Source organism: Triturus cristatus, chromosome 10, assembly GCF_964204655.1.
Source record: "Triturus cristatus chromosome 10, aTriCri1.1, whole genome shotgun sequence".
NCBI lineage: Eukaryota > Metazoa > Chordata > Amphibia > Caudata > Salamandridae > Triturus > Triturus cristatus.
This window is the reverse complement of record NC_140593.1, coordinates 1,035,152,087-1,035,179,298: the sequence shown is the minus strand read 5'-3', so window position 1 is coordinate 1,035,179,298 and position 27,212 is coordinate 1,035,152,087. Positions and strand designations below refer to the sequence as shown.

Here is a 27,212-nt window from a genome sequence, read left to right as displayed (position 1 = left end):
TGTCATAAGTTAATCAACTTGAAATGCTCACTGATTGTAACTAGTTCTGGTTACCAAAGTGATTGTAGTGATGAAGGCCAGTTTCTCCTTCTTGTGAATTACCAAGAGTAGCTTTCCCAATTAAGTCTATGTAATTGTGGCCTAGGTAATTTCAAGCATCAACTAGGCTAACAACATACATCTGGGTCTGTATCAATACACATTACAGCCTACTCTGAACAAAACACTTTTCAGCTTTCCTTACCAGCTTCCACCATGGAGAGATCATGATTCACCAAGTCCCATGACCATGGGCAGAGCCACAATCCCTTGTCCTAATGTCTTTAAGTCTTTTTTTTGTTTTTTGCACACAGCTCCTTCTATGGTCCGGCCTTGAATCAGTTACTGGTTTATATATTGCTTTATTATTATGTAGTAACATGTTTAAAACAAAAAGAAAGTGAATGACACATCCTAAAGTTGCTGGGCAGCTGCAATCTTCAACATACTCACAATGCTTATTGTTTACAGTCTTTGAGTTTCAGCGCTTCTTTTTTGTGTACACAGGTTGATGTGTGCTATTCAATTGTCCCATACATGTGTATCTTGCTCCCTGCTATTTATTTTGTATAAGCCTAGCAATGTGCAACTAGTGCTTGCTATTTGTGCGTATATATTGGTGTCTTTAATGTACATTTATTATGTGTAGTGTTGTCCTAGATTATTGGTTTCTAAAACAAAACCATACATAATATACTTACACAGAGGTTTTTTGGTCAGAAGGCCTCATTCATCGGTCTGTTAAATTGTCAACCACGTTTCAGATCGACCCACCACAGTATAAAGCATAAAGCAGTGGGCCAGTCCAGTTTACCAACTGATTTTCGTCACTTGGAGTGACTGCACAAAACATTTTACAGATTGTTCACAAGAACGTAAAATTAGATGCATCCTCAGTAAATAAAGCTGGTTGAAAGTGTGCTTTTTAAATTGTAACAGCTTTTTATTTTACTTGCACTTAGGCTCTCTACTTTTGAAAGTTGGCGTGAAAAATAGTTTAAGTCGCATTGTAGCATTATAGCTGCTTCCAATTTGAATGCTTCGTTGGATGGAGATATCTTCTTCACAAAAGAATAATAATAAATGCATGCCAAACCAGAATGACATTAAAAATATCCTAAGTAACACATCCACATCACAAAATGTTTTTTTGAATTAAAAAACATTTATTTCAAGCATATAATGGCTACATTTAGGTGGCAATATTCCAATAAAAAATAACTACTGTACCGGCATACTAAAGCCAGACCTGTTTACTTTAAAAATGATTATTTGAGCAGGTCTTGGTTTCTGTGATTTACACCTTTTGGTACCCAAGTTAGTTCCGGAGATATCACTTCTTCGGTTCGTTGTGAAAATCTAGTTATCTGAGGTCCACATTTCTAACATATGTACATAACTTGGTGTCTGTTGCTTACCTGCTGTGTTCCTGTGACCATGCAGAGTGACTGGATAGGACCACACATTTCAAATACATCCTTTACATATCGCAGTGAAAAGAGGTCATTAAATGGACCGGCATATACCATCGACATCTCAGCAAACTGAGTTCTCATCTGTAGCAAAGCAAATAAATCAAAAATCTAATATGGAACACTGCTAAATAAAAAGGTAAAACAGATTAAACATTTCCTGCCAAAATACATTTCTCAAGAGAAAAACGAATCAATGGTGTTCAGAGTTTAAACAGATGCAATTCACAGTTCTGTATTAGCTGTATAGCCCTGCTGCTGAGAGCTATACCGATTTTTAAAGGCCCTGAAACCGAGTAATAGGCCTGAGTCGCAGGAGGGGGCTATAACGAGGGAGAGGGCCTTTAACAACTGGTACAGCCTGAGGCAAAAGGACTGTAAGGCTATTAGAATATTTCACCCACCGAGGGTAGAACGTTCATAACCTATTTAAAAAGGGAGAAAAATAAAGACAAACTTTGGAATGTTGCAGCAGAAGGCTTATACCAGCCATTGTAAGCATGGAGCAACTCCATTGTCATCCATGGAGATCTCAACATTCCAATGTTCTAATATAGGCTTATAGCCTGCCTTATACCGGCCATTAAACGCCTGCTCCGGGCATTCGGCTCGGGCCTTTAATAAGGGAGCAGGCCTTAAATGGCCGGTATATTCCGCTACTGAGGGCAGAATGTCTTAATTATTTTAAAAAAAAGGCGTCTCAGAGCTTAAGGTGGTTTAAATCCCAGAGGCTTCAAAGCCTGTGATGCACAGACGTTGCTGTGATTGTTCTACAGCAAACAGCTATGTACTGGGCCACAGCTGTTAGCTGTTGAATACTCACAGCAAGAGCTGTGAAAGGGAGGTAAAGCCAGCTCCTGGTTCTCCCTGGGCTTGGCTAAATAGTTTTTTTCATTCAGTTGGGCCAGGAAGACCCAGGTGCTGAACAGCTGTCCCACTCCCTCCTTCTGAGGCTCAAGTGATTCTGTGAGCACCAGGAGGAGGGCCTCTACCTTTCACTTTCCCCTACTCACTCCATATATTTTGGTGAAGCAGGGGAAAGAGAAAGGTAAAGGCTGTGTATTAGATCATTGAAATGCTGAAAGCAACGGGCCTATACCAGTTCATATAGGGGGCTGCTGCTCCACTGCCCTAATGGATCGTTCAACATGCCAATGTTAAAAAACAAAAAAACAACAAGCAAGACTTTCTAATACAACTCTCGATAATGGCTTAATTTAGGAGAATATGTTAATTGTATATGGACACCAATTATTGTGGAGTTGAATGGTCTTTAACTATAGCAGTAAGAGTTAAAATCAATGAGGTGACTTACAATCTCATTAGATATACACGTGCCTTCAGTCAAGGAAACGGGGTCGACCCTTAAAGAGGAAGAGCACACAAATGTTGTTAAGGGATACTGAAGAATCTGGTGACCTCTTGGAACAAATTTGCACAAAAGGATTTGGTGGAGATACACTGCTTGTAGAACAATCAACTGTGCAACATTTTTTCTCTTGATGTACATTGCATAGCCCACAAGTTGGGAATCTAAAATGTAACCTGAATTGTCAAAAACGTTTACAGTTTTTTAAAAACAATTCACTCATCTGGCCTGAGAAACATAATTTTTAACCAACTAACTCCAAACTTTACTTATTTGCTCCAAATCTGTCACTGTTTTATGTTGGTTTAATAGACTAATCCATCTCATAAACTGTGGCTCTTAATACCTAATACCTAAAACCATCCACCAGGGAGACAATACACACGGATCAGTGATCATAAGTCAAACTGAGGTATGCAAGAAGGATTACCCATGTCTTCAAATACTTATTGACAGAAGCCACACAATCGGGAAGTGAATTATTAATTGGGGTGGATGGTAGTCTACTACAAGTAAGGAGGACACTATCTTGTTAGGTCCAGTTAAAGGTTTCAGTGATTTAAACCTGAGCTGTGGCGCAGAACAGACAGGCCTAACTTAAGAAAATGTGTAAAGCATTTAGAAATTTAAAAACAGCTAAAAAGTCAAAAACACAACACAATAGGAATCCCATTTTGATTTATAACAGTAGAGTAAAATGTAATGAACAAAACACCAAAAGATATCCAATAAGGGGAACCAGATTTATGAAATTTGCGTTTTAAGTAAAAATGGCACCTAAAAGCACAAAGCGCCAATGGTAGTCATTGGTTATGGTAGACAAGAACCAGGAGTGATTTCAGGCTGATCGCGATGGAGTGCGGTTCGGATACACCAATCATGTTTTACATTTGGACTTAGTCTTTTTTATTGAAGTTAAAGTCCTTCAGCAGGACAAGGCAGCAAGCAGGCTGTATCCAAAAAGGGCTGCACGAGGTTGGAAAGGCGTGTGACGAGGTTCCGGTAAAACCGTTGGTTTTGGCGAGAACAACACAAATTCTAATTTTACGCCCAGGTAAGTTCTCTCACTGGTCAGATACTTTGCCACTTTTGCCTGGTTAAGATTTTTACCTTCGGACTTAATCTCTTTTTTGTAGCTCAGAATCCTCCAGCGGGGCAAGGCTGCAGGACGTATGCAAAGAGAGCTCCATGAAGCAGGATACTTCTCTTCGACCTGTCACAGAAGTTGATTTACTACTGTGGGAAACTCTGATCCAAGTCCGGAATTGCAGGTTTCTCCCAGATCTTCCAGGGGTCCTGCAGCCCAAATTTCTTTTAAGTCCCTGGTTTTCAGGAATGCCATAAGAAGTCCAGTTAGGCACAGTCAAGGGACTCATGACAGGAACAGCGCTTGTGGGTAAGGCTCACTCCAGCAGAGGCCACCAGCAGGGTCCAAGTCAGGTCCATTTGGAACTGGTCAGCTGAACAATTGAGGGAAAGGCCTCTTGTAGCTTGTTGTGGCCATGTAGCTTAAAAATGGACCCTTCGAGTCCCCTGCTTTGTCCCGATTACTAGTAGGAGTAGGTCCAGCTCTTTGGATCACCTCAAAGGTCTCATACAGCAGGCGCAGTCTTTCTTCTGTTCTCCTATGTGAGAAGCTGGCCTGGTATATGATGTCCACTAATGTAAGTAGGCACCTTGCACTAGTCCAGAAAATCCTTATGGTGATTTAAGAGGTATTGGACACCCTTAGAAAGCTCTTTTAGTGGTGGCTGTGGAGAGCAGCCTTAAGGCTTAGTCCAGAAGGAGTGTAAAGCAGCTTGTTTTACCAGAATGCAATCTTATAGTATAGATTAAGTGAAAACGAACCACACAAGGTATTCATAAAAATATGTATTTATTATAAAATACTCTCTAACACGTTTAGATATCTCATACCCGGAGAAAATCACAATGCACACAATACTTTGCAAAGAAATACAGTAAATAGCACAGAATACACAGTGGAACCCAGGGGGGAACCAAACCAAATATTAAGAAAGTGGTATAAGAACCATGACTCGGGTCAAGACAAGGTCGAGAGGACGTAGAAGTGCCGGGGAACCACCCAAGGTGAGTAGATAGGGACCCCACAGAGTTCGTGTGCAGTTTGGGACCATGACCACATGCTCCGTACAACTCTATGTGTAAGTCGCAGTTGGATTTTTAAAGATTAAGGACCCTTCCCAGTGCACCCTGAAGAAACCCTGTGGAAGATAGAAGGTTGGAGAGCCACCCCACCAGTGGATACCCGAGTACCCACGTTACTTACACCAGGGAAGCCGGGTGCATACGTGTGAAGTGGTGTAGGAAATCACCGTCAAACCCAATGGAGGACTTCAGGAAAGTGCCGCTGCCGAGGAAGGAGAAAGTGTCCAGTGGAATCTGAAGGTGGATTCTAGATGAGAGGTACCTGCAAGCAGCGGGAACAGAGTCTATGTCACTCAGGAGTGACCAGGAGATCTGGAAGACGACTGCCCATCAATGTTGGGAGTTGCAGGAGAGTTGACAAGGACCTTGACTCTGCAGCTGTGAGGACCAGGTGACACTGAGGAAAACCAGGAGTCGTGCACGGATGTCAAGTGGGGAGGGGGTCGGTGTCCAGCGGGAGTACCAACAAGCCTTGGCAAATGCAACCAACACAAAAGACGAAGAAGGTGCACCGTCGAGACCAGAAAGGTCCAGGGCACTCACCACAAGCAGGGGATTCAGGGCAGACCCAGAGCAATCAGGGGAGCACAACAGAATCAAAGTGACCCTCACATGGACCCTCAGGCTGGAGATACAGGAGTCTCGAGAGGACCCCAAGAAGCTCACCAAAAGATGCAGGCCACAATGCAAAACAATGTGGTATGGCCGAAGACTCTGGTCACTGGAGATGCTCGAGGCTGGGGCTACTTGGAGCCCGAAGAGCTTCTTGGAAGGAAGCCAACAAGCCTTTGCAACTGCAAGTTGACGCGGTGCAGAGGGGTTGGGTTAATGCAGCCCCTACGAGGGATACTGGCCTCAAACCTGGTAAGTGGGCATGCCCCAAGAGCTGTGGAGAACCACCACCTGTGTTGCAGAACCTTACAGAGCTCCAGATCTGCAGAGCGGTCGACTTACTTGAGGTGCCTGCCAATGCAGGGAAGTGACTCCTTCACTTCAAGGGAGATTCCTTCAGGTGTCTTTGATGCCCACGGGCCTTGCAAGGTTTCTGTATGGTGCACAGGCACAGACGATGCAGCAGACTGGAATGGAGACGAAGACGAGCCCAAACGAAGTCCAACGAAGTCCAGAGTGCCCAGATGGTAGAAGAAGAAGTGGTGTCTGATCTCAATCTAGTCCCACGATGAATCTAGGACCCACCCACAGGTAAGCCTTCAGTACCCTAAGGAAAGGGTTGGGACGATTCAGGGGACCCTGCCAGGGAAGGGTCTGGACAGGGGAAAGGTTACTCCAATGTCCTTTGTCCAGTTTCACACCTTCCTGTGACAGGATGCCTATTGTTCTGCCTTCCCCTGCTCAAGCTTGGCTCAGTAGCAGGAGGGCAGAATCTTGTCTCTGGTCGGCAGCAACCATTTTGTGCTGTTCGTGTCTAGAACACTGAGGGCCTAACAGAGGGCTCTTCAAGTGCTTGGAATCATACCTCCCAGGTATGATTCCAACATCTTTGATACCAAACACGATAGGATTAGTTGCAGCCAGTTTCGAGATGGTCATCACGTAATTACGTGGTGCCCCTCTATATAGTAAATGGCTGTTACAACCCTGGAGAATGGACTCTGTAAGCTGTAGGGGTGACCTGCTCATGCAGGGGCACCAACACACTTTTTTTTTTTGTTTTAAAGAATTTTTATTGATTTTTCCCCAACCATCGCAGCATTAAATCAACGTTACATACAATAGCCTCGTGCAAGAGAGCTAGGCAACTTAGGACAGTGCAGGAGAAATTAGTTCCGCAGCATTTTCTTCCCTAACACCCCCACCCCGCCCCCCCCCTTGTCAGTGTGCCCGCAGCAGACCCCCTCCCGGTAGTGCCCCAAGGATCAAGAGAGCCGAACTCAAAATTATGGGATGAGCCCCAGTGGTGCTCTCGAAAGGACCAAAGGCTGCAAGCTGCCACTCATATGCACACTACTCCTGCGGCTCGACCACTCGGCACATCTTAAGATATTGTACAAATGCCGATCTCTCGCGGAAAGTATTCAAGTGGCCTCATCCTGAGCAGACTCCCCAGCGGTCCCAGGGGGCCCCGCCTCATTCCCCATATTCCGGGCCATGCGTGCATGATCCCCATCTTCCTCATCCTGCTCCCCCGGGCGACGAAGCTCCTCCACCAAGGCTCCCCACACCCTAGCAGCGTCTAGCGCCTGGTCATTAGAAGCACGCCTGGCCAGTTGTAGACGAAGCGTCCCTTCATTCCCTGCCCAAACCAGGAAACTCGCCTTCCACCTCCTAAAGCTCGGTCCTGCCCTTGCCTTCCAATGCATGGTTAGCTCCCTTTTTGCCATTATCAGCCCCAAATCATAAAATTTGCTCGTAATTTTTGTACGGGGGTTTTACGGAAACCAAAGTAAAAGGCAAGTTCCCATGTCCCATGTCCACGCCACCACATCTGCCCAGTAAGAGCCCAGGCCTGGACAGGACCAGAACATATGCCCAAAGTCAGCCCCCTCCGCAAAATCTTCGCCGGAGTTAAGTAGGCTCTGTGGAGAGTGTAAAATTGGACCAGTTGAAACCTAGCATTGCGTGTGCCCTTCCAGGCGCGCCGCAACAGCTGCGACCACGCCGTCTTTGGAATAGGCCTACCAAGGTCCCCCTCCCATTTCTCCCGCAGGGCAGCCAGGGGCGCTAGCCCTTCCGTGGACAGCCGCCTATAGAGACAGGTAATGGCCTTCAAGGTGCCCGCCGCCATAACGACGTACTGACATCCCAAGGGCGTTGGGGGTTCCGACAGCCCCATCTTCCAATGTTCCTGAATCCCGGACACCAAGGCAGAGTGAAGAAGATAATCCCCCCTCAGCAAGTCAAAATCCCTCTGCAATTCCTGGAATGGCAACAAAACCCCGTCTCTGTATAGATCCCCAAGCATGTGAGCCTCACATTCCTCCCAGCCCGCCAACGCCGACCAGTCTCCGCCATGTGGGAGAGCCGTACACATGCCCAAAGGAATTTCCGGGGCATATGGGACCAAGAAGCCTGTTCGTTTCTGACTGCGGATCCAGCAGAGCCGAAGCGTGCGCTCCTCGAGTGTGAGCTGGTCCAACCGGAGTTTTTGCTGAAGCACAATAAATGACAACACATGCCTAGGAATAATCCTACCCTGCGGGCCCCCAGGGCCTCTGAACTCGCGCGCCACGGCCTGCGTAAGCCATTGCAGCTGCCAAATAATACCATTCAAAATCTGGAGCTGCTAGCCCCCCCTCCACCCTCGGTCGCATCAGAGTAGCCAATGCCACCTGACGTCTGCCTGATCCCCAAATAAACCCTGTCGTCAGTGCCCGGAGTGCCTTAAAAAAGGAAGCCGGAATCCATATCGGCAAGGTGCGAAAGAAGTAAAGCAATCGCGGCAGCGCTACCATTTTCAGCAGCGCCACTCGCCCGGCCACCGACAGCGGGAGGGTGCGCCAGAACGCCATACTCCCCTTAAGCCCCCTCAGGGGGCACCCACACACTTAGAACAAAAGCACCCTGCCTTCAGGATTGATTAGGCCTGCTATAAGGGTGACTTATAGGTTTTAAGTGCAGTAACCCTAGATATAGGACATCTATATTTTTAGTAAGTGGTGCTAGCACCAGCTTACACAGGCTGCAATGGCAGGTCTGGAGTTCCATTTTGAATAGTCTCTCATGGGTGGCATAATGCATGCTTCAGCCCATGGGGGGACCTCTGGGGTACCTATGCCCTGGGTACCTTAGTACCATGCAAAAAGTGGGGGTAACCATAAAAGCAGATCCTACTTTCCTACATCCCACAAATCCAGTAGTATTCTGAAAAAGGTGTACTGTTGTGTAACATTTATGCCTGGCACTAGTTTGTGGGTCGGGGTGACTCTTGGCCCCTGCCGAACCTATATAGTAAAGGTTCCTAGGGGTAAACCTACCCTTGTTTCAGCAGTTCCTGTATGCCTTACTTTGAACAATCCCACAGCGCCCCACACTCACTAAATCCAAGATAGAGGAACATTTACCCCATTGTGCAGAGCCTGTGTGCCACCCAGAGATGTGTTCAGGGCAATGCACAGTCCCCTCCTCTTTGGCCACTCCAAAATAGTTCCGGGGAACCCTTGCCCCAATTGAGTTTGATACCTACCTGATAGGTAGGACAAAAGAAGAGGCCCATGACGGTGTAATCTGATATCTGCTTGTGACCGGGGAGGTTCTTTGAAGTGAATTAAGTTCTGGTCTTCCCACCAGAGGAACAAACACCTCCCCACACCCCATCTATTGTCTCTGCTGTAGGAGCAGTTTTCACACCTCATCATGGCCATTCATAAGCTGGTTAAGAGTAAGTTAGTCTCTATCTAAATAGCACTTCAGGCAGGAAAAAGATAACTTTCTAAAAGCCCATTCTTTTGAATTTTTATTAAAAATCTGACTTCACCATTGAGTTACAATTTTTATAAATATTTAAACCAGTCCTTGAATTATTTTCTAGTTGGTCCTTAGCCCGAGATAGCAGAATTGATATTCAATATTGCTTTCCAGTGTTTCTCTATAAGCCAGCCAGCATTCCTGCAGTGATAACAGCTTTTTAATGCTCGTCACTGTAAGGACATGTTAATTTTAAATTTCTACATTTCTCTTTTTTTAATAGCATGCATCCTAGGGTGTGGACTATATGGCTTCTATTAGGGTGACAATATTTAAAAGGGAGGTTTTCTCCTGTCAAAAGGGTTCCCTTTACAGGTCAGGTAGCAGTTTTAAATCTGCAGCAGCCAGGTTACAGTGGCAGGCCTGGAGTGTTGTTTGTCTTGTCATGCTAGTGGATGGCAGAGTAGTACAGTCGTCCATGGGTGACATTTGCCTTTCCATGTCAATTATTGTACTTTAGGTACCATATACTGTGGCCTTATAGAAAAGTTAAATATCCCCATTATGGTTTTAGCCTATGTCAATAACTTTTAGGGGTCAGAGCACATGCAATGGGGGCCTAATTAGCAGCGTGCCAGTGGACAGACTCAAAAAGACAACAGCATCAGACCACAAAAGATGGGGGTGAACATGCAAGCAGAGGTATTTTCTAACTAACGTGTAGATATTTTAAAGCACAGATGACACTTGCAATGAAAGAAAACCTCACTGAGTAGTCCGATTTTGAACTGTTATAAGTTAAAGAAGCAACCAGTGTAGTAAAAAGTAGTTCCCCTTGCACAGGTTAGCACTGCTAACAAACACGAACAATAGGCATTATAGAGTGTTTATTTGAGGACGCCAGCTGTAGTTTTGAGAGGCATTGTGACATCTATCACCATGACCCCCCTTTAAAAGTTCAGAGGTGGGAAAATTAGAGTTTTCTAAGAAGGGTCGGGGTAAAGTCATTGCAAATGCTGGGCACACTAACAAAGTTCTAACATTATACTTCACAAACATGTCCAACAGCCTTTCCAATCCCAACTTTACACCTAAGTAATTCTGGATGTTGGTAAGGCATTTCTTCACATAGAAAAATATTTCACTGCAGAGAAAAAGTTACAAACAATTATGCAAATTCACATTCCCCTTAACCCTAAACATACAGAATGTCCACCTGTAAGCAGTCCTGAGAACACAAACATTTTTATCTAGAATTCAATAAAGTAGGATAGCTATGATACATGAAATCTCATTAAGGACATACTGAAACACATCAGTTATTAAAACCTGAGTAGCAAGACTTCATCAAGATTAAGAATGACTCCTAAAGTAGGGTAGACTATACTTTACACTCATAGGGCAAACCTGATCCAAATAATTGTTTTACTGAGGCTTACATTTGTGCTCCATGTTCAAATGACATTGTTTCAACTAAACAAATATAGCATGAAATCCAGTCATACATAAATTCCTCCTGTGGGCAGGTAAACTTACAGACTGAAATGTAGTCAATCTAAAGAAAAGGTCAGATTCTAGTTCCACCATCTTGAATTGTATTACTCTGCAGGAATGCTACGGAACTTTAGATTATCAATAGACCAGAATGTATCACCCTCCTGTATTACAAAATTAATATATTTTCTCCTGTCTAAATCCATCTATGTATGATCAATAACATAAGAAATTCATTTAAAAAAACATAACGAGGAAAACAACTTAGATAAATATAAATATACAGAGCACATTATATTGCTGCATGTAGAAGCTTTAAAATTGCTGAATATTAGGAAACTGTTTTAAAGAAAGGTAATGACAAAAGGTAATTGGAGAGGAGGTGGTTTTTAAAATGAACCTAGAAAGTAGCAAGCCCTTTCACTAGTTATGGACACACTCAAGAAGCTCAGCTTCCAGAGACAATTTGCCAGAACAATTTCAATTGCTTCAGATTGCTAACAAGGGCCAGTAAAAGATTCCAACCCTAGTACAGAAAGGCTCAATAATGTAACTATCTTGTTCAGAAATTAAAGAATAGAAGTTCTTTAATCTGACATTCTTAAAATGGGTGGAGATGATGAATTTCAAAGGACTGCCTACACTCTAACACTTCAAGCAGAACTTGGTGAAGGGCGGGATTCATTGATCATCAAGGGCATGGCTACAAAATTAAAGTCTCTGAAGAGTGATAGTAATTGTATTCTTGATAGTGCCAAGTTAGCATAATATCCTATACAAATATCAACGGTTACCTTTATCGCAGAGACATTTCTTGAGCATCACTTATAATCTAGTTATGCTAAGTTGAGGTAGAGTGATGGACTGGCTGAAAGTCAAACACTAACTAAAAGTTATAATACTAATACTTTATACATATGAAACTAGTACCTCTGATAAGCAATGGACCTTTTCATGCCGAAACCTTTCTTTCTCCCTGCTTTAAATATTTGTATAGCTAATAAAATCAGAGAACCTCATATTTTTCTGTGATAATCACACCCAAGTATCAATCATGGTTTACTTTTACAAACCATATTGAGCCTTCCCAGAAAATAACCATGGTTTTATTTAAGTGTTTTGTTTTGGGGTTTTTCTTAAAGGAGCTTGAAAAGAGGAAAGTAAATCAAGAAAATTATGATGCTTCTTCTTCTGACTCCTATTGGAGAAGTAATCTATTATAATTTGCATAAAGTTGATGTTTTATCAAACACTACTTTGGGACGAACAATACATCTTTTGTATTTTGTTTTGACATCATAAAGAAGGGCTTAAAAAATGCCACAAACAAAGGGCTGTTAGCAGACAACTGTGGTATTCTTGTTATAATAAAACAATGAGGAAAAATTAATTGAACTTTAGCTGTGATTCCAGATGTAATTGTAAACTCTTCACTAAATCAATATCATGGCTTGAAGCTACAGCCTCCAAAGTACCATCGATCATATCACCATATAATGAAATAAACAAAATTAAATGGCAAATGCTACACACGTTAAATACTGATGTAAGCAGGAAGGGGTTCCGAACTTACAGGGGGGGGGGGCTGAGAGGAAAAAGAGGGGGAGGAGTACACCCTCCCAGGTTATACACTGTTCTACCAAAAGATACTCCCCACCACTAACTCAGAGATGAGATTATGAGTTAAATTAGAACAGACCTAGAGTCTTCAGATGTTACAACCCCTAAATGAAGATTGGAATTGGACACCACTATTCAGTGGGGAAGGAGGCAACTCCTTTTGTTTTATATTCCCTCACACACCCTAGTGGTGTCATGCTTCATCATCGGGACACCTCGGCCCCTATAAGTCGAGGTGGGCTCAACCATATCTCAGGGAGCTCTTATGAAGATGTTTTTTGGCCAGGGGGATAAAGATTAAAAGCCACAGCAGTTCCCAGTATCCCTTTTATTCTTGGAACTGTCAGTGGTGAAAATAAAATACAATGTTAGGGTCAAGATGGGATATTATGGTCCTAAGACCCTAAAGCCAACATGTTTCAGTCCTGCTTGGCCCCATAAAGGGTGCTGGACTTTCTTCAGGGCGGAAAAAATGCCCCCTGGATTAGGTATAGGCAGAAGAATTCCCTGCACTAATCGGGATGAGGGCGACTAACACTCCTCATCTATTCTCATAGACTGATTGGTCTTGTATTTCACTCCCTCTAGGTAGAGAAACAAGGAGACAAAAAAAAAAGAAAAGGGGAGGGAAAAAGAAAAAGACACCACATATAGTTACATATGGAGTTCCAGGTAAGTTCATGTCTGCAGGCGTGCTTTTCAACTCAATTAAGGTGAAAACACCAGGCAGTTCCGGGTGGTGGGTGAAAAAACACTCTGATTTTCTCACACGTACTTATATGTGTGTTACCCGGTTCTTTGTGGCGGCTGTATGCCGCATCCTAACTCCTTTTATTCCTAGGTGTAGGTCTATAGATAACGTACTAACACCCGTGTAATCCTCTTGTGAACAAACACTATAAAAACACTATAAAATGTGCAAAAATCGCTGTGGTTGTTTAAAAACATCTATATATATATCTCTGTACATGTAACATAATCGCGTAATGACATGTTCACCGTTCGCGCTCTTACATACGTCTAAGCTTTCTCTCTCTCTCATACATGCGTTCTTACCCCGTATTTTGAGGGGTATCGACTCCAAGTGGAGGACTACCGTTATTGGGGTAGCCCTGTAGTCAAACACTTCGTGATTGTGAGCGTAAGTATCAAAGCCCCAATGAGATGTAAGTATCCCCGTTATTCATGAGGGGTTGGTCATCAAGTAAGCGTACATATAGAAAGACACACAAAAACAAACAAAAGACAGAGTCTATTTAGAGTCATGTTTGGCGCTGGATCCCGCGAGGGGACCAGCTCTCTTCTCATACCTTAGCGTTGTGGTCATTCAGCAGCATTTACTCACGCCATCAAGGGTCCTGCCCCTCGTAACAACCTATTCGGTGGTGGTTCCACTGCTTGGAGTGCTGTTCAAGTTCTTTTGCACGCTTTTAGTAACCACTTCGCTACTAACTGATGTCCCGCCTACTTCCGTATCCTGTCTCCGAATCCGTCGATTCTCCTGGAGACTCATGGGAATTGTAGTAATTGGCTCGGTGCGTGTCTGTTGATATTTTACTTCAAGAGTTTTTTTCAAATGAAACTTTATCACTATACTGATGTATGTTTTCGATTCTTAATATCAATACATACTACACCTAAGTGTATCAGAGGCAGTATGGGTGGCAAAATAGCCGGTGCAATTACCGGTTATAACTACAGATGATCAGTATACATCCATATGCCTAGGTTGTCTGACGAGAGTGTGATTTCGATATGCCTCGAGCTACTTGCATTTGAGAAAGTTCGGAAATATATCTCGTGGGATACCCGTAGGGGGCCGCCACCTGGTTTTGCAATGGTCCCATCAAAAGGCTAGTTGTTGGATCAATATTATAACATTTTTAATATATCTCAAATACATAACCACCCACGGCATTCAACCTATTATGCGTCGGTCGACTCAGTCACTAGTATCCGTTATTTTAGGTTACAAGTCAGGGTATGACTATGACTATGAGGTTTGAATGTGGGGTTCTGTTTCGGTTGTGCTATTTATTCTGAGGATTACCTCTGAGTAAGTTGGTTCCACGGTATTGAGTCGTTTAATCCAGTGATGTGGGTTTTGAGTCTATACACCCATCGTTGTTCACGTTCTAATAGGGTTTTAGACATATCGCCGTCCCCATTTACTTTCTCAATGATTGTCCACCACAAATCTGAATCTGTGTGTTTCTGTTCTATGTAATGTGCGGTCAATTTGGTAGATGTGATAGCTCTTCTGATCGTGCTCCTATGCTCACATATACGCACTTTGATTTTTCTTCCTGTCATTCCCACATACTTGAGTTGGCAGGGACATTTTATCAGATAGATGACATTATCTGTATTACAATTCGTGTGTGATCGCTGTTCCCACGGGTATGACATTCCCAGATCTATTTCTCTAGTCTGTTCTGTAAATGGGTAAACCACGCAAGTCCCGCATGGGTAATGTCCAGTGACCATTGGTAGATTCCATAGTGTTGTCTGTATCCTGGATTGTGACTTTGGTTTCTTCAGATCTGTGTGCACGAGGGAATCCCTCAGACTTTTGTTCCGTTTAAACGAGAACAGTGGCTTCTCATATTTCAGCTGATTGGACGTGAGAACTGTCCACTTCTTGTTGATAATTTTTTTGATCTCGTTGGATGATCTATTATAAGTGGTAACACAAATGAGAGCATCTGGTTCTTCCTTTGGGTATGTCTCAAGTAGGGCCACTCTAGGTGTATTACGAGACCGTTACTTCGTATTTTCAACAATCTTTCTGGGGTACGATCTTTCATATAGTTTCTTTGCCAGATTATCTGCTTCAGCTTTGTATTCATCCAAATCGGCACAATTTCTGCGTATACGCAAAAATTGGCCTATTGGGAGATTTTCTCTGAGCGATCGGGGATGTGCGCTATTGAAGAGGAGTAAACTGTTTTTGTCAGTGGGTTTGGAGAATAAAGAACTGGTGATCCCCCCATTTTTTGCACTTAACTTCACATCAAGGAAAGATATCTGATTTCGGTTCGATGTCATAGTAAATTTCAAATGTGGATTGAGTTGGTTAATCCACGTGTGGAAATTGGTCAGTGTATCTGTATTTCCTTCCCAGATTACCAAGATATCATCTATATATCGCCCCCACCCTTTGATATTCTTGGTGTATGGGTTGGTGGTCCATATATGTTCCTCCTCAAGATGCCCTACATAGAAACATGCTATGCTGGGAGCAAATGTGCTCCCCATAGATGTACCGTGTGTTTGCAGGTATAGTTGATCCTCGAATCTGAAAAAGTTTTCTTTCAATGCCAGACTCATGAGTGTGATAGCCCAGCTTATTGGTGCATCCCAGGTCCATTCTCCTTGCTGTAGATATGCTTCAATCACTCTGATGCTCTCATCTTGTGGAATGCTGGTGTATAATGCTTCAACATCCAGACTTACCAACATGTTCTGTGTTGGATCGTATGTGACATCCGGAACTGCCTGGTGTTTTCACCTTAATTGAGTTGAAAAGCACGCCTGCAGACATGAACTTACCTGGAACTCCATATGTAACTATATGTGGTGTCTTTTTCTTTTTCCCTCCCCTTTTCTCTTTTTTTGTCTCCTTGTTTCTCTACCTAGAGGGAGTGAAATACAAGACCAATCAGTCTATGAGAATAGATGAGGAGTGTTAGTCGCCCTCATCCCGATTAGTGCAGGGAATTCTTCTGCCTATACCTAATCCAGGGGGCATTTTTTCCGCCCTGAAGAAAGTCCAGCACCCTTTATGGGGCCAAGCAGGACTGAAACATGTTGGCTTTAGGGTCTTAGGACCATAATATCCCATCTTGACCCTAACATTGTATTTTATTTTCACCACTGACAGTTCCAAGAATAAAAGGGATACTGGGAACTGCTGTGGCTTTTAATCTTTATCCCCCTGGCCAAAAAACATCTTCATAAGAGCTCCCTGAGATATGGTTGAGCCCACCTCGACTTATAGGGGCCGAGGTGTCCCGATGATGAAGCATGACACCACTAGGGTGTGTGAGGGAATATAAAACAAAAGGAGTTGCCTCCTTCCCCACTGAATAGTGGTGTCCAATTCCAATCTTCACAAATGCTACACACTACATGGCTCCTGTTCCACTGCAGCGACCAAATATTTGTCATAAAATATCTCCATCACTCAACCAACCAAAACAGCTAATGTGCACTTCCCAGAATGTGAATTTATTCTGTTGTCAGCATATGCATAGTTTATTTTGTCCAGTAGAGAAGATACTTTCAAGTTTGAAGGCCCTCAACATCAATGGGTAGGATAAATTCTCTGTTGGGGAGTTACATTCATTTAGTGAATTTGAACATTTCTAAACAATTTGAAGTAACTTAATTGCGTTACCTTTGCATGAAGCTGCTGCATGAGGGCACCTTCAACACTGCCAGCGCCTGTGGAGAACTGAACTATACTAAGGGCGGATGCAGGGATCTCTTCACTGGCCTGGTGGAGAACCTAAAAGAGACACAAATGTCACAGTTTTGGCTGATTGATATGAATACAGTATACACATCCAAATACAAGAGCACTGTATTTTCTACAGAAGTGCTAATTAATATTTAACAAAAAATATTGTAAGGCTTCAATAGGATTGTAATACGTTGGAGACATTCCCTTTAAAGTCACAATAGTCAGTAGGGCCTAATCCGTTAAGAGTAACTTGTGCAGTCTCATATTCAATCTTTCTTCTGTTTAAGAAAGTCAGTGGTAAGGGAAGTGTTTGTCCTCGCCTTAGGGGTGTGTCATAAGTACAAATTGTTACAAAAATCATCTTACCAAGCGCTTGGTGCAGGGCAAACTGTTTAAGGGGGCTGTAATTGCACCTTCCAAAGCCAGGAATTGACCCAGACTAAATCATGGAGAGCCTGCACTCCTTAATGAAGAGAGTCAACCATGTGTATTCCTAAATACATCTTTTATTTTATCCTTGTAGCATGTCAAACTAGCACAAGCAGCCAAAGGGTGTTTCAGCATGACAAGTATCTGACTATTGACTTCATCAGGACTGCAAATTCAATATCAGGAGACATCTAAATTATTAATAGCGGTCTAACCGTAACCCCAGCACCACAAGTGGGTCACACGTACCCCAAATCTATCTATTCAAAGTGCAAAGAAGAGGATTCCAATCTAATGACATCACCACTTTAAAAAAAAACAAGATGTATGTCATGTTTTCATACATTTAATACCAAGTAACAAAAATATGTTGGAAGTTATATACGGTATAGTGACCATCCAAGTTGTTGTTCATTGCGGTCCAGTCATCATCAGGGCAAGCATTATTCAATGTGTAACAAAGTTCTAAAATAATTGTATAATATAACAATCATCTTCTTACAAAGTCATTTTGTAAATCTTCTAATCTCTTTGACTACATGAGCAAAACTCTGGAATAATTCATTCACATAAAATGGAATACAATGTATAATAAGCTCACAAACCCAAATTTCACTTATCTGTCCCAATGGGCACATCAACATAAGCCTATCTAAATCTAATTTACACAATAATATCCCATTTGCATCTCTGTATCAAAACCGAAATGCCATTAAAGAGAACCATGTTGTTTACCAGGCTGTATGCTGGTTGTACTAAGATGCAACATTATGTACCTTTTTATAGCTCTTTGTTAGAAATTTAGAATCATATATTAAAGGCACTGAACATGTATTAATTATGATGAAGGATGTTGTATGGGTTGATGGCATCTTACTGGTAATTTTAGTGTTTTCTCCTTGTATACAAATATTTAACATGAATTGGGACTACATGCACTGGAACACTATCTAAATAAAAGACAAGTTAACTTCTTAGCTCATTATGATATGCTATTTAATATGACCGATTATATCCTCATGAACAATGTTCTTCCTTTTGATGGTATTGGTACAGGCAGCTGCGAGGCATAGTGATTGGCTTCAGATTCACTCCCTCATATGCAAACCCGTTTATGGGCTGGTTTGAGACTGAGCGGGTCTGGAGCCCATGCAAACATACATGGGTAGATAAAATGTATTCCTTGGGACGATAGATGACATTTTGATGTTACGACTGGCACTATAGAAGAATTATATGAATTTCATGCAGACTTAAACCGGGGTGCCTATAATATGTGATTCACTACACTTATAGTACTAGTGATATCACATTCTTGGATGTGGAACTGTAAATTAAGGGGGAAAGGATAGAGAGTAGAATGTTTTGCAAGAAAACCTCAGGCAACGCCATATTACATACGAAAAGGTCACATCCTAGGACATAATTAAAATCAATACCCAGGATGAAATGATAAGGGCTCGCAGGAACTGTAGTGAGGATGATGAATTTAATAAGAATATTCAGGACATGGAACTGAGATTAAGACAACATGAATATGAAGAAGGCAAGATCAGGACAGCCATCAGGAGAGTGAAGACAGACAGAGACCGAACACAATTTATTTGTGGAGTTTTATATAGCGCAAACTAGACCAGAAGGTATCAGAGTGCTTTACATGAGCACCAGTTACATTATAGACTGACACATTCATTTTTGTTTTAAGGCACGGGGAGATTAATTGATTTGACCAGAATCACAGAATGTTGAGCGTCCCTGCCAAGGCTCGAACCTGGTTCCCCAGCTCCGAGGTCGACCGCCCTAGCCATTAGGCCACATTCTCTCCCCACTCATTAACAGTAAGACAAAAAAGGAAAAAGAAGCGGACAGAGAGGTCAATATGTTTATTACCACCTTTGGTAGTGGTGCTGGTTGAGCCATATCCTCAACAGACATTGGTGATTATTAACAAAAGACTACTCCATTATTAAAAGCATTTTCAGACCTGCCAGCATCACAGACGAGAAAGGCAAAATAAATCGTAATATGATCAGCCCCAGCTATGTCATCACCATAGCGGGAAGAAGCTGATTGAATAGGCTAAGTAAAGGGTTCCACAGATGTGGGAACTTTAGGATGTGTACATTTGAAGAACATAAGGGCAAAAGTTTTCAATACAACTCCAAAGACAAGTATTATATGAAAACACATATCTTGTCAGAATAAGTATGTGGTATATGTTTTGATATGTTGCTGCAAAAAAATCTATATTGGAAGTATCCTTAGGGCAGTGAAGGATAGAACAGAGGAACATATTAGGGTTATTCATAATAATGACCCAGACCATCCTCTTGCAATACACCATAAAATGCGCTGTACGGACCCCAGTGATTATAAAGTGCAGTTCCATGGTATACAATTTGTACCAGGGGCGGTAACAGAGAAGCCTGCATATGTAGAGCGGAAGCACTCTGGATACTACAACTATGGGCAGTTAGTGATGGAACTAATTTCAGTACTTTTCGGGGCTTGAGGACACTAGGAATGGTAAGTGCAATCACAAAAAGATACGTTATTACACTCCCGGACACTCCAAGCCCCAGCAACGCAGGGTCTGTCTTATGGAGGTGGCGTCACACACGCGCCCAGAGGCACTTCTTCAGCAGCTGGGGGCTACCGCAGCATGGGCGTGCCCGGGCGGTGCAGGGAGGGCCCGTCTGCCCGTGAGCGACCAAGGCAGGGCTGGGCCTAATCCCTTGGCTTCCTGGTCCTTGCGGTAGATGCAGCCATTCCCAAGGAACCCGTTTTTAATCAGGGGAGGGCGTGGTTAGCCGCTCCAGTGCCATGCGATCAGTAGTGTGCAGAGGAGGCACTCACACTGAGCATCGGGCACTTGATCATTGCGGGAGGTTTAGTCCCTGTTGTGCTTCTTGATATTTGGAGGTTCATGCAAACTAGAGCACAATGGGGAAGAGGAAAGCAGCCCGCATGAGTTCTCCAGCTGACATGAAACACGCAACCATTGACTCTTTCCTGGCGGAAACAGTGGCAGCCATTTCAAAAGAAATAGATAGGGCTGAGAGGAGGCTTTCCCTGGACTAGGTTGGCCGCATTTTCCCTCCACGTGGGGAACTTGCAGACATTGTTAATCAAAAATACCCAGATGGAGCCCCAGAGGCAGTTCTGATGGTTACAGAGGCCTCTATCCCTAGCCCCGGCAATCATACTCATGGTTCTAACATCAAGAGCAAGGTGATTACTGCCCCCGTCCAGGGAGTGTACACGGGAGGTGGGGGAAGCCCTGTACCTAAAAGGCTGTGGCGAAAGAACAAGAAAGCAGAGACTGTCAAGAAAGGTGAAGGAACTGCAAATGTAGACCTAAGGGGTGTAGAAGAGCTCTGGGTTCCTTTAAAACAAAACATTACTGAAGTACTGACTGAGTTATTGACTAAATTCTTTCGCGATTTTACTAAAGTAATGTTAGAGTCTAGAGATATATTAGGCAGAGTTGAAAAAGTCTTGGCTTCTATCAACCTAACACCTCCCACCGTTACCTCACAGCAACAGACAGTTCAAACTGGAATCCACCCTTTAGATACCCAGAGTACTAACCAGCCCTTTAACTCTAATTTAAGGACAGTAGGAGCAACGAACAGTGAAAGCGAGCATTTGGGTACCCGGCTCTAATCCCTTAACAGTCGGCTGCATTATTCGGCCCGACCTATCAGCGCCCCTCGTTACAGCACAAGGAAGGAGTTATAGATAGCTTATCAGCCATTAATAGCCCTTGCCTACCAGTAATTGATCTCCCCCAGCGCCCTGTCCCTATACTGTGGTTTTGGCAGTGGTGCCTGGTCTTGGATCCCAAAGGGAAGAATCAACTGTCCAATTGATGAAAAGAGTAGCACACTGGTTAAGTAAACATGCCAGATTTAAAACGGATGACCACAGGTAAATCTTGATGGGTAGGCGGATGTCGGAGTTAGGACGGTCGAGGTAAACATTTGAGGGCGATAGTGTAATAGTCACATTTAGATTTCCTGATTTAGCACGAAATATCTTGTGACAGAACTACCAGCCGCTCTATTTCGAATCTGGTATTAACGCATTACCTCTTGGCTTTTTTTATAATTTCCTCTACAACACTACAACCAGCAATCACCCCTTAACCCAGGAGGGAGACCCTTCTTCCCTCGGGGGAATACAGAAAATGCCTAATCCCTATGCGCCCCTGAGGTATCTTAATGACCCAGACTGACTGCAAAAGTGTGAGGGGAATAGTAAAACCAAAGTTGCGCCAGGGGAATCACCGTCACGGAGACTGGTAATCAGGGAGACACAGCTGAGTGTAAATGCAGGCCATCACTGTAGATCTACAAGTAGTTTGGAATGGAGTAAGACAGGGTCAAGCAGCCCAAAGTTGGGAACTATTATGCCACCTCTTAATTATAACCAGAGCAGGGGGTTATTTAAATATTTCCTGGAACATGGCAGGTTTAACTGCAAAATTTGTGGACGACAGGTAGCTCCATTTTATTAGATCGTATACCATCCTTTTCTTCATGAGACATGAGAGACTGAAAACAAGCTTTTTCTTGAGGGTTACAAAACCTTTTTCTGTCCAGCAGAGGGCTCAAGAATGGGAAGAGCAAGGGGTGGCCTTATTGTGTTTATAGACTTCAGGATCTGTGTATCCGTGAAGTACTTAAATTAGGATTCCAACGTTGCACATGGTCTGATATTTGCGGTTGGCAAATCACTTTGTTTTACCTTACTTGTAGAGTTAAGTGTTCGCCTTGAGTCGATGCAGAGTGAAGGTTTTCTGCAGGCGCCTCTAATTTTATTAGGAGATTTTAATTGCCACCTATGCCCAGACTTAGTATTGGATACGCCAGATTGGTCTACATGTACGATTAGAGATGGATTGCACATGGAGCACTCCCTAGAAGGACAGGAACTGAATGCTCTCCTACACACTTATGGTCTAACATATACCCTAAATTTGGGTGCGACTTGTCCTGATTCGCCTTTGTTGCCGATCTATAAAGGCAGTGGTTCCCTAACAATTATTGATTTTCTTTTTGGTTTTTTTCTTTTGAAGCAGTTTATATTCTCTTTTAATATTTAACATAGTCCATTTAGTGATCACAATCCTCTGAATCTGGTGCTTGAAGTGCCGGGAAACCAGACTGTGCCTCGTAGGGTGAATGTGGGCCCCCTTTCTGCAACTAACCAAGGGAGGCGTCTGAGGTGGTCACAGTTGGATATCACTGTTTTTAACCATGCTCTTTTTAGTTAGACACAACAGGAGATTTTAAAGTGTTTAGACTTATTAGCCTCAGGAGAAGAAACCATATACGCATTCATTGCAATTGCAAAATCAGTTGCCAGTTTATTAACAGTCCCGGTAGCCACCGCTTGTGCTGATTCCTCAAGATGGATGGATAGTGAGTGCTCCCGGGCTTTGCAACAACTTAAGATGGCCGTGAAACAGACCCCACGTGACACAGCCTGGGTGGCAACCTGTCGGAGTAATCATAAGGGAGCTATCAAGGACCGGAAGCAATTGCTACAGAATCAATCTTGGGAGGAGTTAACAGAAGCATGTGATAACAAGCATTTGCAATGCAATAGGTCTCGTATTTGCGAGACTTTGAGCTACTGGCATTGTAAATGACGAACCTTTTATGTATGTGTTGGTTTTGAAAACACCTAAATAAAAGGCATTGTCATTTACAATGCCAATAGTTTAAAATTTCGCAAATGCAAGACCTAATGCATTGCAAATGCTTGTTTACTTTAGTGCTGTCTTTCCATTTACACCCAAGTTCAAAGGGAGGTTCCTGAAAGGACGGTTGAGCAGACAATAGGTCGGTGTGAATATCTATCTAAATGGTTCACACTGAGAGAAACGCTTATTAAAGCAGGCCATGTGGACCGACTTTTGAAGTGATGCGGTCGTAACCGAAAATAATAAATGTGAACTGCTCAACTGAACGAGATTAGCCCCGATGAGCTAGATGTATCTGCGAAACACGTGTCAGCTGCCAGTATTTATCTGAATGAATTACAGTAACAAAATACAACCCATGCATTGGTATCTATCTAAATGGGTTCGTGTATATTTGGTCATATGACCGAAGTGCAAAAAGATATTTTAGAGACACATGATTGAGTAGTCTTTTACCAGTATATTGCATCACTTGCACCGTTATCTCTGTCCCTCCATGCGAGCTCGAATGATAGCCGAAACGATTTATAAGCTGTTCTCAATATTCCTACAAAGATTTGGAAAGAAGTTTGTCTATTTTAGCATCTAAAAAAAGTTAACAAAACTACTCTCAAAAAGTGGGGATGAAATATTTATTTAGAACCATAGCCACATTTAAGTCAATCTCAACATTTTGGTTTCTGCTCAGACTGGCCAAGCCCTTCCGTAAATTAAAGTTTATTAAATTGTTTCCACTGTTGAATGTGATATTCCGTGGGAGTAGCAGACAATCGTAAATGTCATCGCTACCCAAATTATTTTCTCGCTTTAGGTACTGTCAGCAGCCTGGGTGCTAGATTTGTTTCCGCCCAGAGCGCTCTGTGAGCAAAGGCTGCCGTTGAGAGTCCGCCACGCCCACTGCTGCTTTGAGGGCACAGTTCAGAGCATGAAACGCGAACTAGCTGCCAGCCTGCACCACGGCAGTGGGGGAGAGGCGGTGTGTGTCAGTGCCACAGACGCCTCGTTGTGTAATGGGTGTGGTTTTGATGAAAGGGAGTGGACACACGAGAAGCATCAGAGCGTCTGAGGAGCCAAGGGAGGGCAGAAGCGGCAGGTAACAGGGAGGGTCGGGGTGGGGCAGGGCAGGGCAGGCAGCTTAACACAAGCTCGAGTCAGGAGATTTATTTAAACACAGGGGTGAGGAGGGGTTAGTGGGTGCTTTAATAAAACATGTTTTTTATCGAAATGCTCTAGGGTCAGTGTTTACCTTCCTCCCCTTTTCACACTTATTTAACACAGCCCATTACTGTTTGAGAGCACTTCCAGTCACTTTTATCCGTTAGCGCGGGGGGGAAGGGTATTCAGCATAAACATCCGAGGTCCTGTCGAGTAGTTTCCAGCAGTGATAGCGCACATCTTTTACCCTCGCACCGTTTACCTGAACACACAACAAACTGGGCATCCGATTACTCGACCAAAGAGAAAGCGCTTTGCAGCCCAGACCAGGGTTGTATGTAAATAGGACTAAAGGAATGCTGCAGAGCACACTGAGCGGTACTTGTTAAAACAAGCTGTCTCCGTGGAGCCGATGGGGGGAGGGAAAGTAAAAGCGCGCGATGCGCGCGCTGTGTGAAGCCAGCCGACGGGGACAACAAAGCAGGAGGCTCATTAACGCGGCGTCAGGCACCAGCTGTACATGCGCTTCTACAATGAGTGTTAACTAACGCCTCGCAGTGGATGCTGGCGCACGTTCGCGCGCGTTCACAATTCCAGTCCGTCCTGCGCATGCACATCTCCTGTCTCCCTTCCGAAGCAAGTCAGTAACCAGTCCTGCTACCTCAGCTAACACCGCCGTACAAGTTCACAGCTCATGTCTTCAAGAGCGCGTGCACCTATCCTGTCCCGCATCGCTAAGCAAGTCGGCAACAATAGATCTCGCTTACGCAAGCAACGCATGGAGCTGCATTGCTAGGCAAGACCTAAAAAGGACTGTACCCTTTTTTGGAGGATTATTAATAGTCCCTGTTTCTCAGACCCAGATAAGCTGGGACCAGGTCATAACATCACTCCAGAACAATGGAAGGCTCACTTTGAGGGAGTGTATAATTATGGATATAGCGAGGAATCCATTAAGGGCTCAAGCCCCCCCCTCTAGTGATGGATCCATCACCTTTAATCTTGATGAGGTTAGGTTGGGCATTGAGGGTTTGTCGCGGAACAAGGCTCCAGGCACCGACAGTATCCCTTCAGACCTTTTTCTCAGCAATATAGATGTATGGGCTCCAGTTTTAACAAGGGTTTTAAACATCGCAGTTACGACAGTAATGACTCCCTTGAGGTCTACGGCCACCATTGTTCCAATCTTTAAGAAAGGGGACAGGGATAACCCTCACTTTTACTGCCCCATATCCCTAATCGATGCCATTGTTAAAGTTTTTGGTCGAGTTTTGTTAAATAGGCTCTCTGATTGGGCAGATACTGATCGATTTATTTCAGAGATACAATATGGGTTTCGCATAGGTAGGCCAACGACAGATCAGTGCCCAAACCTCTACCATTTAATCTCGAAATACAGATAGCTAAACCTGGAGCTCTCTTTTTGGGTTTTAAGGATTTTGCCATGGCATTTGACTGGGTGAACTACCGCAAACTGTGGTCCCTGCTTGACGAGCTTGGGGCTGATCCTGCGATCATAAATGTTTTAATGACCCTACATCTTAATACCATTGCTGTAGTCCGATACACCCAGGATAGGAATATCACTGATCGTTTTAAATGTTCTAGAGGGGTCAGACAAGGATGTATACTAGCTCCATTTATTTTAATGTTATATATAAATGGACTAGAAGCATCTTTAAAAAAAATATATACATTTTTATTTGTTTTTTGTAATTTAAACTTACAGGCAAAGTAATCATGAATACACAATACATAGTGAGTACTGGGCAATAGCAGTTGGTACAATGCAAAAGAGTTATCAACAGTTCCGTTGAAAGAGAGCATGAGGTTAGGTTCCAGCAACACATATATATATGTATCGAAAGTAGCGTGTTGGTTGTCTACACTTATCGACATTGGGTCATATCGCATAACTAACAGGGCTCTTTCACCAATCACCCCAGCAGCAAGACCTAATCCGCCTCCTCTGCCCCCAGATCCAATCCATAATATTTCATCCATGGGGCCCATATCTTTCGGAATTTGAGGGGACAGCCCCTTGCTTCATATGTCACATTCTCCGCAACCATATAGAGATCCAAACTTGTTCTCCATTCCCGGAGTGTTGGGAGTTGGTGGGCACACCAGTATCGGGCTATGTACCTTTTGGCCACCACCAGTCCCAATTAAGCCAACATGCGTCTATGTCGTGGCAAATCCATGTCTGAAGGGATTCCCAGAAGGAGGAACCTGGCTTCCAACTCAATTTGGGATTCCAGTATATGGTTTAGTTCCCTCACTATCTTGCTCCAATATGTTTGAATCCTGCTGTATTTCCAGAGGGTATGTATAAATGTACCTCGTTCCGTGTGGCATCCGAGGCAGTCTGGGTGATATGCTCTCTCCATAGAATGTAGTTGCGCTCTATCAAAGTAAGTCCTGTGTACTATATTATACTGTATGAGCTACAATCTTAAGCTTGATTGCCACTTCGAGTGGGTGCATGAGGGTCGCCTCCCAATCGATGTCCTCTAACGGGCCAGTAGTGAGTTCCCATCTAGCTCTCAAAGGCCTAGTTTGTCCGGCATATTGTTAATTAGTGTTTTATAAATCAACAAGATGGCTTGAGATGGGATCTCTTCCTGTAAGAGTCTGCCCTCTAATGGGGCATATGCCGGCAGAGTCGCTGCGTCTAGCCCTTCTGCCTACCAAGCATGTCTCTGTCGAAGGTAGGCATAGGCTTGAGTGTCAGGGAGCTGATATGTGACTTGAAGTGAGGTAAATGGGGCCAACGCGCCTTTTTCTATGACATTCCCTAGTTTGGAAATCCCTATGAGATCTCACTGTCTAAACCCTTTCGGCTTACCAATCTCAGCTAGCCTAGTTCCCTCCCATAATGGGGTCTCCCGTGTGGGTTTCATATCCCATTTCATTTGCTTCTCA

At 43.5% G+C, this 27,212-nt stretch overlaps 1 protein-coding gene across 5 annotated transcripts in view; it reads right to left on the bottom strand.

The window, feature by feature from the left end:
* The window catches only part of REXO5 (RNA exonuclease 5), a 407,232-nt gene that overhangs the window by 132,919 nt on the left and 247,101 nt on the right, over positions 1-27,212 (bottom strand). For all 5 annotated transcript variants that reach the window (XM_085629097.1, XM_085629095.1, XM_085629094.1 and 2 more), the window contains exons 14-15: positions 16,928-17,038; positions 1,458-1,595 (exon numbers count right to left, since the gene is read on the bottom strand). In XM_085629097.1, the coding sequence (XP_085485223.1) occupies positions 1,458-1,595; positions 16,928-17,038 (249 nt within the window). The remainder of the gene's footprint in view (positions 1-1,457; positions 1,596-16,927; positions 17,039-27,212) is intronic.